Source organism: Myotis lucifugus, unplaced genomic scaffold, assembly GCF_000147115.1.
Source record: "Myotis lucifugus unplaced genomic scaffold, Myoluc2.0 scaffold_133, whole genome shotgun sequence".
NCBI lineage: Eukaryota > Metazoa > Chordata > Mammalia > Chiroptera > Vespertilionidae > Myotis > Myotis lucifugus.
The window spans coordinates 616044-632640 of record NW_005871181.1 but is presented as its reverse complement, the minus strand read 5'-3'; the positions used below and the strand labels follow the sequence as shown (position 1 = coordinate 632640).

General features: G+C 41.2%; 1 protein-coding gene across 1 annotated transcript in view; it reads left to right on the top strand.

Moving 5' to 3' along the window:
- Positions 1–16281, top strand: part of LYPLAL1 (lysophospholipase like 1) — a 31805-nt gene extending 15524 nt beyond the window's left edge. Inside the window, exons 3-5 of the mRNA XM_006094310.3 lie at positions 4189–4358; positions 14563–14678; positions 15771–16281. Of these exons, the coding sequence (XP_006094372.1) occupies positions 4189–4358; positions 14563–14678; positions 15771–16010 (526 nt within the window). The 3' untranslated portion in view covers positions 16011–16281. The remainder of the gene's footprint in view (positions 1–4188; positions 4359–14562; positions 14679–15770) is intronic.
- The last annotated feature ends 316 nt before the right edge of the window (positions 16282–16597 follow it).

The window sequence follows — 16597 nt, the reverse complement described above, 5'->3', positions numbered from 1 at the left end:
AGTTAGTTCTAGGTCTGTGAAATATTCCTTTAGTATCTTAATGGGGATTGCATTGAATCTATAAATTGCTTTGGGTAGGATAGTCTGGACATTTTAATGATGTTGATTCTACCTATCCATGAACATGGTATATACTTCCATTTGTTTATGTCTTCCTCTATCTCTTTTTTCAACGTCCTGTAGTTTTCCAACTACAGGTCTTTTTACAGCCTTAGTTTAGTTTATTCCTAGGTATCTTAATTTTTTTTGGTGCAATGATAAATTGGATTTTTTTTTTAGTTTCTCTTTCTATGAGTTCATTATCTATATATCCTATCTAATAAAAGAGAAACATGGTAATTAGCGTACAACCGCTACCCTTCCCATTGGCTAATCAGGGAGATATGCAAATTAACTGCCAGTCAAGATGGCGGCCGGCAGCCAGGCAGCTGGAAGCGAACATGAGGCTTGCTTGCTCCAGTGACTGCGGACTCCAATGTTCCCCGCCTGCCTTGCCGGCCTCTTAGCTGGCAGTTTGAAACATTGTAACAAATATAGAAGCTAAACAAAACCCCAGAAACCAGCTTTCAGCCGGCCGGGATCTCAGAGCTGGAGATGATACAGTGTTTCGATTATAGAACTGAAACAAACCAGATACCTGCTTTCAGCAGCAGAGGCCTTGGTCCAGAATAAAAAAAAAAGAAAAAAAGGAGCGGTTGGGAGCTTCAGTCACCCACCAGCCTGAAAACAGCCCTCAGCCCCTCACCCAGACTGGCCAGGCACCCCAGTGGGGACCCCCACCCTGAAGAGTGTGTGACCAGCTGCAAACAGCCATCATCCCCTCATCCAGGCTGGCCAGGCACCCCAGTGGGGACCCCCACCCTGATCCAGGACACCCTTCAGGGCAAACCAGCCAGCCCCTACCCATGCACCAGGCCTCTATCCTATATAGTAAAAGGGTAATATGCCTCCCAGCACCAGGATCAGTGTGACGGGGGCAGCGCCCAAACCCCCTGATCGCCCTGCGGCTCTGTGTGTGACAGGGGGCGGGGCCACAACCTCCCTATCCGCCCTGCTCTGTTCGTGACAGGGGGAAGGCGCCCCAATCCCCTGATCAGCCCTGCTCTGTGCCTGATAGGGGGGGAGCTCCCCAACCCCCCTGATCGGCCCTGCGGCTCTGTGTGTGACAGGGTGCGGCGCCCCAACTGCCCCCCCTCCCCCCCGGGCCCTGCTCTATGTGTGACGGGGTAGAGCCATAACCTCCCCATCGGCCCTGCCCTGAGTGTGACAATGGTGGCGCCCCAACCCCCTGATCAGCCCTGCTCTGTGGGTGATAGAGGGTGGTGCCCCAACCCCCTGATCCGCCCTGCTCTGGGTGTGACAGGGGGCGGTGCCCCAACTCCCCTATCGGCCCTACTCTGTGCGTGACAGGGGGGAGCTCCCCAACCCCCTGATGGGCCCTGCTCTGTGCGTGACAGGGTACGGAGCCTCAACCCCCCTGATGGGCCCTGCTCTGTGCGTGACAGGGGGCAGCGCCCCAACCCCGATTGGCCCTGCTCTGTGCGTGACAGGGGGTGACGCCGCAACTTCCCTATCGACCCTGCCTTGAGTGTAACAGGGGGCGGTGCCCCAACCCCCCAATCGGCTGTACCCTGAACGTGACTAGGGGTGGCATCGCAACCTCCCGATCCGCCCTGCTCTGTGCATGACGGGCAGCGCCCCAACTCCCCAATCGGCCCTGCTCTGAGCCCGACCAGGGGCTGCACCTAGGGATTGGGCCTGCCCTCTGCCACCCGGGAGCAGGCCTAAGCCAGCAGGTCGTTATCTCCCGAGGGGTCCCAGACTGCGAGAGGGCACAGGACGGGCTGAGGGACCCCCCCGAGTGCACAAATTTTTGTGCACCAGGCCTCTAGTATATATATAAAAGCCTAAGTGACTGGTCGTTATGACATGCACTGACCACCAGGAGGCAGATTTTCAATGCAGCATCTGCCCCCTGGTGGTCAGTGCGCTCCCAACAGTGGGAGCGCCGCTCAGCTGACTGATAGGCACCAGACACTAGGTTCACTGCTGGCAAGCTCCCCTGAGGCGGCAGGAGCCTCTCCCATCTCCGTGGCAGCGCGCTACCAAGCAGCAGCAGTAGGTGCAGCAGGGCTGGGATGAGTGGGAGCGGCAAGAGGGCACAGGTCAGGCTGAGGAACCCCACGGTGCGCAAATCCGTGCACCAGTTCTCTAGTTGGTGTATAAAAAAGCCATAGATTTCTGAGTGTTAATTTTGTAACCTGCTACACTGCCGAATTCATTTATTAAGTCTAGTAGTTTTTTTGATGGAGTCTTTGGTGTTTTCTGTGACAGGCTAATTTTTAAGTTGATCATTTTGTATGGCCCTCGAATGATGTTATAAATATACAAATAGTCCTTGGCAGAAAAACCTAGGGTAAAGGGCAAGGTGTGGGGGGAGTGAGAGTGGTGAAGAGAAATGGTGCAAAAAATAAGATTTATATGAAAAATAACAAAGCAACACACATACACACACAGATATATATATATATCATGTATCGTCATAAACAGAAAATGCTAGGTTTTTATATAACATTTTATAGGGATATTCAAGATATACTTTCCAGTTTTGTTTTGTTTAATGTTGTGGGGTGTTTTTTAAATAAATTTTTTTTTGACTTCAGAGAGGAAGGGAGAAGGAGAGAGAGAAACATCAATGATGCGAGAGAATCATTGATCAGCTGCCTCCTTCACGCCCCACACTGGTGATCAAGCCCACAACCTGGGCATGTGCCCTGACCAGGAATTGAACCTCAACCTCCTGGCTCATAGGTCGATGCTCAACCACTGAGCCACGCCAGATGGGCAAGATATACATTCAAGTTTTAGAAAGCATGTTGCAAAGTCATGTTTATAACATGGTTCTATTTTAGTAAATAAAAGATCCTGTGTAGATGAGTTCTTATTTCCAGATTTCTTTCAATTTGTCTGAGAAACTTTCCAAATGTCTTCCTCTTGATTTCCTGGCTCCCAAAGTGGATGCCCATGTATTTTGGATTGGTCTGATCAATACAGAATAATGATGGTGTCGCTCTCCTGCCCCCTTCAGTCCTACCCATTGGTCTAAAAGCTTGGATGCTTCCCAAGGCAGATTTGCACAGATTGAGGGTCCTTTTGATACAGTGGATAAGAGAATGAGAATTCAATATTTATAGCTCCCGGGGTCGCTGAGGTTCCACGGGGTTTCACTAGAGAAGATGAAGGGAAGCACCATCAGGGTTCAGCTGGTGTCTCGCAGCCTCCAATGTTTTGCTCTGGTGTACCTTTCACACTGTCTCACTGATTCTGGAGGTGAGAGTATGCAGCTGACCCAAATGGATGGGCCAGGGAGTAGATGTAGGAGGAATTCTGCATCTGTGGTCATCACTGGTTTACATTCCTTTCACATCGTGATGGGTACCTTTGGCACTTTAACTTCATTCAGAGTATGAATATCCTGTGAATGGGTTAAGATTCACTAGTACTGGAACCATCCCAACTTTACAAAAATGTAAAGAATTTTATAAGAGTAACCGTGTTCAACAAGATACCAATTCAGAGCATCTTATTACATAAAATGTCTTATAAGTCCAACAAAGCACCCAATTTGAGACCCAAATTATTAGCTCACCTTTGATACTTGAGTGCTGCAAATTAAGCAACTTTTAAAAGCACTTCACTGAATTCTTTTTCACTCTTGGGGTATTGAATATTTTGCATGGACAAACATTCAGTTAGCTGTGTATACTAAAATATTGATTCTTACATTAAAGGGGAAAAATAATGCAGAAAATTTTAAAAACATAGTATATCTGATGAAAAATATACACATACTATGTACATACATTATATATATATAAGATATATATATATATATATATATAAAATTCAATTTTTGTAAGGATTTTTGGAAAATTTATGAATCTTAAAGATGGAGAAACTAAAACATGTACTGGTATTAGTAAATGTTAATGGAATCAATACGTATAGGTGAGCTAATGCCATATACATGGGGGTGCTTTTAATAGGAATTTTTCAATTTATAAAACTTGGAGGAAATTGAAATGATTAATTCAAAACACTAGAAATTAAAAAATCTACCTTAGATTTTAGAAATTAAAAAATCTACCTTAATGTCATCCCCTTTTTCTTTTCTTTGGTTTTAAACAGACCCTATACTCCTATGAAAGGAGGAATCTCCAATGTGTGGTTCGACAGATTTAAAATATCTAACGACTGCCCAGAGCACCTTGATTCCATCGATGTGATGTGTCAGGTGCTCACAGACTTGATTAATGATGAAGTAAAAAGTGGCATCAAGAAGAATAGAATATTAATAGGTAAGACCTTCAAATGTTGGAAATTTAATTTTTTTTCCTTTTGTTTAAATTCCTTACATTGAACTTTACTTGGAATATTATTTAGAAGCACTTATATATCATTTGACCTGTTTATAGTTTCAAATAAACTATGTACTAAGGGTTTCAAAGATATTAGAATTATAAACAATAACTCATGAAACTTTAATTCCCTTTCATTTTAATAATAACAGTTTGAGAGCCCCGTGTTTAATTTTAATTAGATTATTCCTTTCAGTTTTTAAAACAATTTATTTTAATTAGCTTAAGTTTTATTATATGTTTAAATTACTGTTGCCATGATTAAGATAAAGTATACAGTCAAAATATAACATCAAATTTACAAAGAGTTAACTCTTCAGAGTTAGTATCACAGGAATAAGGTATTTATAAACTTTTGTTAACTAACTTGAGCAACCTCTATTCTCACGGGGCTATAATGTGCCTTTACATAAACTCTTTATTCTACTTAATGCCCTTTTTTCTGTAATCATCAAATACATAAACTATAATATCTCTATTTTTATAATACATACAAAAATGAGATTGGATGTTTACAGTAACATCACCTTTTATGGGCCTCTGTTTTCTCATCTATATTTAACTCTGAGTTTCTATGTATCATATTTAACAACTATGTTTAACTCTAATAGAGATAAATATATAGCATTGTGGGAGTGCTGGGTAGAGCACAGGAAGGGCACCCAACTCCATCTAGGGCAGTGGTCAGCAAACTCATTAGTCAACAGAGCCAAATATCAACAGTACAACAATTGAAATTTCTTTTGAGAGCCAAATTTTTTAAACTTAAACTATATAGGTAGGTTTTATTAACTTAATTAGGGTACTCCTAAGCTGGCCTTTGCTAAAAACGTCCTCAATCTTATTGAGGTACATTTGCTGAGGTCGACCCCTTCCAACTCTCCCATCCACACTCGTCTTGTATACTTGTTTCGTCTATCTCCTTTCGTTCATCCTCTCTATATGTCCAAACCATCTCAACATACCTTTCTCAATCCTCGACACTACATCTTCTTTCACTCCACAACATTCCCTAAAATTAACTTAATAAACCTTACTTAAAGTTTTAAGTCAACTTCGCACTGTACGTGTGCGCCAGCACGTGGTATTTTGTGGAAGAGCCACGCTCAAGGGGCCAAAGAGCTGCATGTGGCTCATGAGCCGCGGTTTGCCGACCACTGGTCTAGGGCATTAGGCAACATACTTACAGGACAGAATTAAAAATGTGTGCATGTATGACCGATTCCATCATACTCAGTTGTTTACCAAATATTTTCTAAGTTCCTCCTGTGTGCAGGCAATGTGTCAGATGCTCAAAGGGACACATAGCTAGATAAAACAGGAGCTATCTCACAATGGTTTACAATCTGGAAGAGCCCATGAGGTACTTACAATGACAACTGTAAAGAAAGCAGCCGATGACGAGTGCCCTACAGCCCAATAACTGCCTGCTCCTCAAAGAGTGATCACATATATTAATTACTAGAGTTCCAGTGCACGAATTCATGCACCAGTGGGGTCCCTCGGCCTAGCCTGCGGGATCGGGCTGGAACCGGCTCTCCGACATCCCCTGAGAGGTCCCGGATTGTGAGAGGGCTCAGGCCAGGCCGAGGGACCCCACCGTTGCACGATCAGTGCCGGGGAAGGACCACAGGAGGGCTCCAGGGCATGTCTGGCCTATCTGGACCCCAGCAGCAAGCTAACCTACCAGTTGGAGTGTCTGCCCCCTGGTGGTCAGTGCACATCATAGAAACTGGTCAACCATTCGACTGTCTGCCCCCTGGTGGTCAGTGCACGTCATAGCGAGCAGTTGAACGATCTTAGCATATCATTAGCATATTACGTTTTGATTGGTTGAACGGACGACCAGTATATTAGGCTTTTATTATATAGGATTATTTCCCAGGATTCATTGCCATTCCTGGCACAGAGCAGGTGCCTAGGAAAATTATCACGGGTGGAATGACCTAATCAGTGAATTGTTGACTTCAGTAATTAAATACCACAGGGAAGAGATCATAGGTGTTTGAGGCTGTTAGAGTAGTCTAGTGGGAAGGCAGCTGGGGGTATTGGAGATTTTGAGATGTACAGATAAAATTTTATTCATAGTGTGCAGGGGTAGGCACAGTGAAGTATATGAACAGTACATACAAGCAGAAAAAGAAGTGCTTGTTTGTCTGTCTGGACATTACATGGTTCTCAACCTGTGGGTCATGACCCCTTTGGCGGTCAAACGACCCTTTCACAGGGGTCACCTAAGACCATCCTGCATATCAGATGTTTACATTACGATTCATAACAGTAGCAACATTAAAGTTATGAAGTAGCAATGAAAATAATTTTATGGTTGGGTCACAACATGAGGAACTGTATTTAAATGGCCAGAAGGTTGAGAACCACTGTTTTAGCAGAAAGTTTGTTGTTTGAATGGAAGATTCCTTGTTGACTCTGGTAGCTGGACTAGGAAGCTGAAGAGCCCGTTAGTGACAAAAACAGGTTCCAGTCTAAGTCTATCAGTGCCTATTTGGATTCTGTTGTCTCAACGGTAAAGGGGCTAATGATACATTTTCTACTTACTGAAAGATGGTGTTTGTAAAACACGTGGGCCCTCTAGACTCTCAGTAAATTCTTTCTGGTTTCCCTTGTATCCTTTATTCTGTAGACTAGGGGTCCAGTGCACAAATTCGTGCACCTTGAAAGGAACTATGGGCCACAAGGCTATGGTAGGCACAGGGGCAGGTCTCAGCCCATCCTCCACTCCCCCACCTGGCCCCTCCTGCCGCGGCCCCCAGTTCCCTGTCTGTGGGCAGCCCGGCTCCCACCGCTCCCACGCCCTGACAGTGCCGGCCCCGCTTACACCTACTGAAGGTACGGAGCAATTGGGGCCGGCTCCAGCAGAGGGTATGAGCTATGAACGGCAGCTGCCAGCCCCGATCACCCCTCAGGAGCAGGAGAAGGTGGAAAAGCCCTCAGAGGCAATTGGGACTGACAGCCGCCACTCTCATCCGCTGATGGCGCCGAGCCATCAGGACGGAGCCAGGCATCGGAGCGGGTGCAAGCGTCAGCTCCGGTGCCTGCCGCGGGTGCAAGCAGGGCCAGCGCTGGCAGTGGGTGCAAGCAGTGGCTCTGGCACTGGCAGCAGGTGCAAGAGGCGGCTGCTGGCCCCAGTCGCCCCTCAGGAGCAGGGGGAGGTGGAGAAGCCCTGAGGGGCGATCAGGGCTGGCAGCCACCACTCACACCCGCTGAAGGTGTCCAGCAATTGGTGCTGGCAGTGGGTACGAACGGTGGCTCTGGCGCCGGCAGCGGATGTGTGCGCCAGGTGGTACCGTGGTGCGGGAGCAAAGAATTTTCAGTAACCACCAGAGGCTCACCGGCACCCTGCCTTGGTCTGGCACCCCCGCTCACCTGCTCCACCATCCTGCCACGGCCAAAGCCTGCCATGTTTCGCGCACGCCCCCTGGTGGTCAGCGCACATCATAATGACTGGTTGTTCGGTTATTCTGCCATTCGGTCTATTTGCATATTAGCCTTTTATTATATAGGATAATTGGTGAGAGATGATTGAAGAAGGTGTTTGAGTCATATAATTAATTGCAATTAATTTAGGAAAATTAATCTGGCAGAAGTGGTAAGTGAAGAGATGTGAAGTTGGATGTAGAAACCCCAGTTACTGAATTTATATGGTAATGCGGTCCTGAAGAAATGTGATGAGTGGGAAAAGGAAATATTAGGATAAGAAATTGCTTTAAAATAAAATTGTAAAACTTCATTCATAAAAAAGTAGAAAATATTCTAATTAGTACTCTTAATTTACATGTTAATAAGGTTTAAGTGCTATTAACATTTTAATGAAGGATTCAATAGGAATTCAAATAAAAAATGCTTTGATATTCTGACCAATTTTATTAAACACACATCAGAATGATGGGAGGTCACTTTTAAAAATGAATTATGAGAGAAAAAACTAGAAAATTATGATTGAAAATGAAACAAGAGGTAATAGGTACACAAACTGTCCTTATTGCTTTTGTTTAATATGTGATAAAATTTCCAGCTTAATATCACACAACATACACTCTGTGGTTATAATTGCAACCAGTGTAACTTTGTAAACAAAACTAGTCTCTATATTTGAGTAGGTGGGAGCCCATTCTTTCTCTGGTTTTATTTTGATTGGTGGCATTTTATTAAACTTAGTGTTTTAGGAACAATTTTTTATAGTATGTGATATCCAACCTTCTCTCTGTCAAGTAAAAAATGGTACTTCTCATACTAAATTCAGTCTCCAAATTGTTAATAAAAATTTTAAGCCCTGGAATATTAAAAAATATATATAAAAAACGTTGCAGTCTAATGAGGGAGATACAGAAGTCAAGTGTTCTAATACGATACAAGTGTTATTGTAAAAATGTGTTCAAGGTACAGGGTGAGCAGTGAGGAAAGAAGTATTGAACCTTTTAGGGAGTTAAGAACTGCTTCATAGGAGAGATGATTCCAACTGAGTTACAAAGAATGAGTCAGAATATGACTGATAAACAGGAGGGAAACATTCATGAAAGAAAGCGAGAGGCATGTCAGACTCTCTCTGGAAATACTAGTTTGGTGCACGCCCCGACCCCTAGGGATTTTGAATTATATGCAGAGAGTGACATGAAGAGTGTGCATTTTAGAAAGACTGTGCTTAACACCATAGAGGGCGGCCAGTGTGAAGCCAGGAGAATAGCAAGAAGGCAGATGTGTGGAGCCACTAGAGCAGTGGTTCTCAACCTTCCTAATGCCGCGACCCTTTAATACAGTTCCTCATGTTGTGGTGACCCCAACCATAAAATTATTTTCGTTGCTACTTCATAACTGTAATTTTGCTACTGTTATGAGTCGTAATGTAAATATCTGGTATGCAGGATGTATTTTCATTGTTACAAATTGAACATAATTAAAGCATAGTGATTAATCACAAAAGCAATATGGTCTTAGGCAACCCCTGTGAAAGGGTCGTTCGACCCCCAAAGAGGTCGCAGCCCACAGGTTGAGAACCGCTGCACTAGAGGGGTGAGAGACGAATGCATGAGCTGTGTCAGTTTTTGGAAACAAGGATTATTAGGAGGATATGTAAGGACAGTTGACTCCAGGTGTTAGCAGTGAAAATACACTCTTTGTTTTTCGTTTTTATCAATGGAAATATATTACCTTCCTAGTGGAAAAGATAAACTATTCCCTGATAGGAAGAGCTGGGCCAAGGCTCACCACCTAGCTTAGTGTCTGATAAGAGGGATGGATTTTCAGTGCAATGTGCTTCTCAGAGACATTTGTGAGTCCTCGCTCTCTACATAAGAAGTGTGTGTATTTAATTTCATATGTTTATACCAAACGTGATTCTACAAAAGGTATAAGAAAAGGGGAAGCACAGGCAATAAAATAGTGACTTTTGAATTTTGTTCTCAATGTTGGCAATATAGTCATAAATAAAACCTGGGACAAGTCCTGTATTCTGAGAAAATTATTAATGACATTACATTATCCTAGGGGTGGGGAACCGTTTTTCTGCCAAGGGCCATTTGGATATTTACAACATCATTCTCGGGCCATACAAAAGTATCAATTTAAAAATGACCCTGCTGTATTTGGTCAAACATTTAATTAACTCACCCCTAATGCCTTGGCAGGGCCAGACCAATTGATTTTGAGGGCACTACACGGCCCGCGGGCCGGATGTTCCCCACCCCTGCATAACCCGGCCTTCTGGTTTGATTAACAAGGTGAAGTGTCCAGTGTGCAGAATGTAAGTGTATTTCATAGTACAGTCTGCCTCCCCGTTACTGTCTTGAACGCTTCCTTTCCTTCTGATGTGTTCCCGTATAATGTGAGAAATCAAAGTGGAAAAGGTGTATCAATTTCCTTGTGTGCACTGTTGTGCTTAGAAAATATATATGGTAGTAATACTACTAAAATAGTTGACATTTACATTACAATTGACAGGTTTAAAATTACCGTTATACATCATAATGTTTCATATTTAGTATTTAAATTATACAGGTTGTTTTCATATATCTCTCTTGGGCCTTGTAATAGGTTGAGTGGGAACTTATTCTCATTTCAGTTATGATGAAACTAAACATCCAAGAGGTTGTTGGCTAATGCAAAATAGCACTGGGACTAGAACCCAGACCCATGCACTCAGGCAAGAACTTTGTACAGAATGAGATTCCTTTTTTGGCCACTAGGTGGTGATGATTTGTTGTTAAGAGAAAATTGATGTAATTTAGGTTTAACTTTGATCTGGGATGTATAGATCTTGACAAATGATATGACCAGATTATAAGAATTTTGATAATATGAGCATACTATGAGAATTCCAAAGCAGGGAGAAGTGCTTCTGGAGTTATACCTAAGTAGAATTCTAAATATCCATCATGAGGGTAATGGTTAAGGTAGTTTTGGTCTGTTAATACAGATGAATATTATGTAACCATTAAATACTATGTATACTGTCACATAGAAGACATTTATTAAGTATGCGTTCAATGAATAAAAGTATAATTAGGGAGTTTTGTGATTCTTTTGAAAGACTTTCAAATCAGTATTACATGAAAAAGGTATAAAATTATACATTTAGAGTGTTTAACTATTAACATGAATTTTTTAAAATGTCAAAATTATGTAGGAGTAGTGAGATATTTATTTCTGTCTGTATGATGGAAACACTTTACATGATGGGTGTATACTAATATATTGATTTTATAAGATTTAAAATAAAAATGAAGGGATGGTTGGAATTACCAAGATGAAGCCTGCCACCAGCATTTCCTGGATCCCTTGTCCTGACTTAATAATACAAGTGTCTTCTGCAGCTCTTTCTTGGAGCTAAAACTTAAGAATGACAGCATCCTACTTGCTTTTAACTCATGTATGTCTTAATTAAGCAACTTATGTTTCTTTAACAGCTATTATCAGGATTTTCAAGCAGTGGAACTGCTGTTCTAACAGTTTTGCATAGATGATAAATATTTTGGTTATCCTATAAATTTTGTGTGAGAAAATATACAAATATATATTCTTAAATCTTTTGAGACTTTATCACAGTTCAGTCTGAAGCATAACATATAATTAAATGGAAGAATTGTTGAAATTTGGAGGGGAGGCAGATTTTATTACATTTTAAAAATCCTTTTCAATTGATAGTAAACTTGAGTTGTAAGTATTTTTTTCTCTGGATTTTGTTTCAGATAGATTAACTTATTTTTCCCAGTACAGTTTTTTTATATATTGTTTCTGTTTTATTTTATTTAAGGAGTTCATAAAAACTAGGTTTATTATTTTTTAACATGTTTTATTCAGCTCGTTAATCTTAAATGTATGTTGAAATGTTAACTCTTGACATTTTAATACTTTTCCAGCAACTATAAATATACATTATAACCATTACCTACAATGAGTTTACTATTTGGTATTTACTTATTGGACAGTATATTTTATATTGCATTTTAGACATTTAGATGGAAATTGAATTCAAATAACTAGTCCTTTGTGTTAAATGTTTTTCTATTCTAAAAAAATACACAAAGTCCCTTTTCATAGCAGTGTCCGATGCTAAAGGTGACTGCATTGTCAGAGATGGCTGGTGAGAAATTGCAGATTACCTCCCGAGAGTATAAATGGGTAAGGGACATACATTACATTTTTTAAATAATAAGATTTCAGTGAGTACATTTGTCTCCCTTGTAAATTATGAAAATTGAACTTGAGGTTAAATGCTTGCAGGATGCATTTATGTTTGTTCGTAATTACATTTCCTACGTGGAAAATGTTTTCTGTTTGTGGTTGTTGTTGGGCTACATGTCCTGATGATGTCAATTTGTCACCTTGCAGAAATATCCTGATGGGAACTGCAATTGACTGTTCATTTATTCACTAAGTATTTATTAAGCACCTACTATGTGCTAGGCACTGTTCCGTGCCTAGGGAGGGCACATCAGTGAATAAAATATACAAAAATCTCTGCTCACATGACCCTGATAGTCTAGTGGGGGTTGTCTTCTGCCCTGGACGGTTATAGAGTCAGAGCAGAAGTGGCTGCATGTAAAAGGTCTGATAGTAAAGATCTACTTGATAAATTCCACCCAGTAATTCAGTGCTAGGGAAAGTTTCCAGTACAATTTGGTCTGCTTTCTTCTGTTAAGGAGTATTGCCTTGCTACAGGGAAGCAAATGTCCAGTCTTACCCCTAATTATGCTGCACCTCCCTTTCTCTTTTGTTCTTCTTGGCTTCTTGGTCTCTCCCCGGCCCTTCTCATCTTCCCTTCATTTTAGAGATGTAATTGTGTTGTTAACAATGTGTTTGATAAGCAACTTTGAATTCATTTTGTCAGTAAATGGTGAAAAGGGGAGATAAGAGAAGTAGAAGGTGAGCATTTGCTAAGATCGATTTTGAGAACTTTAAAGAAAGGCTAAAAGTATATTCTAAGAGGTATGGAGTCTTATTCCCAAACTGAAAGTAAAGTTCTGTAATTATAATAACTGTAAATTTTGAAAGTCCTTGCTGTTTGAACTTTTACAAGTGCTTATTAAGCATTTATAGAATAGGTTTTAAAATGTGATGGAAACCCTAGAGATCTTCTTGTTCAACTAACTTTACTGGAAATGAAATAATCTTGTATACAGTAAGCTCTTCATGTTTTAATGGGACACGGCAAAGATGTTTCAATGCACAAATTCGTGGGTAATGGTGCCTGTGGCTTTTAACATTGTTTGTAATGTGATGCACAAATGCAAAGTTTACATACAATTCTAAGACATTTATGCTCCCTGCTCCCCCAGCAGGCTTATTCCTGAGCCTCTAATTAGATGTATCTGCATCTGGGAGTGGTTTTGAAAGAGCCTTTCAAGTTGTTCCCATCCATGGTGAGCCCCTCTTATTTCCTTCTGATTCTCTGCTGGAAGCCACAGGTGTAGTATGTATCATACTGCGCCCTTTGTAAAAATCTGGACTTCCCAAGGCTGGTGATCTTTACTCATAGATTTGTATCCTGGGTCCAGAATACTATTACCAGCCTGCCCCAGATAAAGTACTTCTACTTTAAGTATCAGCACGAAATCTGGGTTTCACAAGTCCTAGCTTTACAGCTGAAATTAGGGGTGCAGCCTTACCCAGGTCATCTGATCTCCTGTGGCTAAAGCTCCCTTCATCTCTAAAGGAGATTGCAGTAAATTCAAATTTACAGTCTCTGAGGGCTCAGCTTTATACTTTGTTAACTGAAATAAGCAGGAAGCTGGAAATTAAGAGCTCTGAATTCTGTACCAAAGTATGTAGTATATTTTCATATTTCCACAAGTGTGCAGCTTACTTTTTGTATTTCTCATGAAATAACTCTGACTCAGGACAGGGAATATCATACCAAGTCTCTAACCTGAGGTTGGGTCACCCTCTCTGCTGTGTCTCCATTATGATGTCTCTGTTTCCCCCTCGAATATGAGGGTTCATGTATTTTTCACATGTGCTGCCCAAGGGAGCGCTAGGTTTGTGTATATATCTGGGTATCTTCAATGAGCAGCACAGTGCTTGGCACGTAAAAGACAATAAGGTTTGTCAAATGAGTACATTGTTTTTTAAACTTGTTTAACGTTTGTGTGTGTATATATATGTGTGTGTATGAAATATATATATATTTCAATTATACCATCATCAGGCAGTTTTCAAAATAATATTGTAATCCAAAAATGTTTTAACTAGCTCACCCAGTCTTTTGAGTGTCTTTCCTAGTTCAGAGGTCGCTAAGCATCTATTGGTGGTAGGCACTAGAGGTATAGCTTCTAACTTGGCAAAAGATGCATGTGATTAATTCTAGTGGCACTGTGAGGACTTACAAGTATAAAAAATGCACTAAGACTCATATTTTGAATTATAAATCTTTTTACTTGAACATAATTGCTTTGTTCAATTCCAGCTCTTTTTTTTTTTATTAAATATCCTTCCCAGTGATGACATGGATGGGACTCATAGCTGGTCTTTATCTGTGAAAATTGAAGTAGACTAAATTAGTGCCACATCTTTAAAGGTCTGTCTTCATCTGCTTTTATAAAATCTTTGCGGAAGACTGGCACAGATGGATCTTGTTGTGAAGTACTGTTGCACGTGTTCTGTTCTGAGAGTGAACTCTTGCTTCTCCTAGGCGGCTTTTCCATGGGAGGGTGCATGGCGATGCATGTGGCGTATAGGAATCACCAAGATGTGGCGGGAGTGTTCGCTCTTTCCAGTTTCCTCAATAAAACCTCTGCTGTTTACCAGGTAAGTTCCAGCTTTAAAAATAAAAACAACAGGAAAATACATGAAATATTCACACGTTGAAACTAAAACAATTAACATGGTGATAGGCCAAGTTAGTCATACAGTTTATTCCAGCCAGTAATTAACCAAATGTCCTGTACGAAGAATATGGTTAAACCAGGTGTCAAAGGGGAAGGATAAAAACAATGCATCTATGGTACATGTGAATCCTTCCTATACAGCAGTATTTCTCAACCTTCCTAATGCCACGACCCTTTAATACAGTTCCTCATGTTGTGGTGACCCCCAACCATAAAATTATTTTTGTTGCTACTTCATAACTGTAATGTTGCTACTGTTATGAATCGTAATGTAAATATCTGATATGCAGGATGTATTTTCATTGTTACAAATTGAACATAAAGCATAGTGATTAATCACAAAAACAATATGTAATTATATATGTGTTTTCTGATGGTCTTAGGCGACCCCTGTGAAAGGGTCGTTCGACCCCCAAAGGGGTTGCGACCCACAGGTTGAGAACCGCTGCTATACAAGGTTTCCCAAAAAATGTGTACACACTTTGAATAATTATATAGGCAGTGTTTATTAAAATACATTTCATTTTTAAAATTGAGCTATCAGCTAGTAAAGCGAGTATACATTTTTTGGGGACACCCTAGATGATTCTAGCTGTTTGCTTATTTCATGAACAGAATCAAAACGACCTACTGCATTGCTGACAGCTATTTCACAGCAGCGTCCCCATTATGACTGTGGTAGTGTTGCAGCTTTATTACCAACAGCAGAAATGGCGGACGTAAAAATGAGAACTAGAACATATTTTTCCCCTTGATTGCCTCCCTCTCCAGAGGTCTGTCTTCCCAAGTCTCCTTGGGAAATGCGTGGACCGTGTCTGAGACAGTGTCTGAGACAGTCCTCTGTGGAGTAAATGCAGGTCACACACCACAGAGCCCGGTGGGTACCTGGGACAGCACAATCTCTTTTTTCCCTTTCTCTTTTTTCCCTTTCAAAATTGGAGTTTTCCCCGCTTTCTCTGAATTCCAAGAATGCTGTCCTTTAACCTCTCCACCGGTCCGTCCTCTCCTCTAGGCTCTGCAGAAGCGTGATGGGGCACTCCCCGAGCTGTTCCAGTGCCACGGGACTGCTGACGAGCTCGTCCTTCATTCTTGGGGAGAAGAGACAAACTCGGCCTTACAGTCTCTAGGGGTGAGCACCAAGTTCCATAGCTTCCCAGGGCTTTTCCATGAGCTAAGCACAGGGGAGCTAGAGAAACTGAAGGCATGGATTCTTGCAAAGCTGCCAGGAGAAATGGAGAGGCAAAAGGAGTAAATCAAGGCTCACTTGTTGCCCTGGCTGTTGTGGCTCAGTGGTTAAGCGTCGACCCACGAACCAGATTGAGGTTCGACTCCGGTCAGGGCACATGCCCAGGCTGTGGGCTTCATCCCCAGGAAGGGGCGTGCAGGAGGCAGCCAATCGATGATTCTCTCTCATCAATAAAAACATGTTTTAAAAAAGGATTGAGTTGTTAACACATATGTCATGCCTTCGTGAAAAGTGAATTTTACTGCCAAATTTTGTGGTTAATGATAATTAAAATATTAATAAATATCAACAGTTTACCAACTTATTATTGTAATGCCTAGCACCATAGAGAATAGTACAATGTTGTTATGGCAAACATTAATTTAGACAAATGTATATTATTTTTAGTCATTTTTTGTAAATACAGTGTATCCCCCCAAAATGTATACACACTTTAACAGCTGATTTCTATTACATTTTGAAAATGAAATGTGTTTTAATAAACACTGCCTTTATCCAAAGTGTGTATACATTTTGGGGGGACATCTTGTATTTGTAGACCTTTTAAGTAAATATTAAAAAATTTTCAAGTATTCAAAATAGTTTAAGGGCAA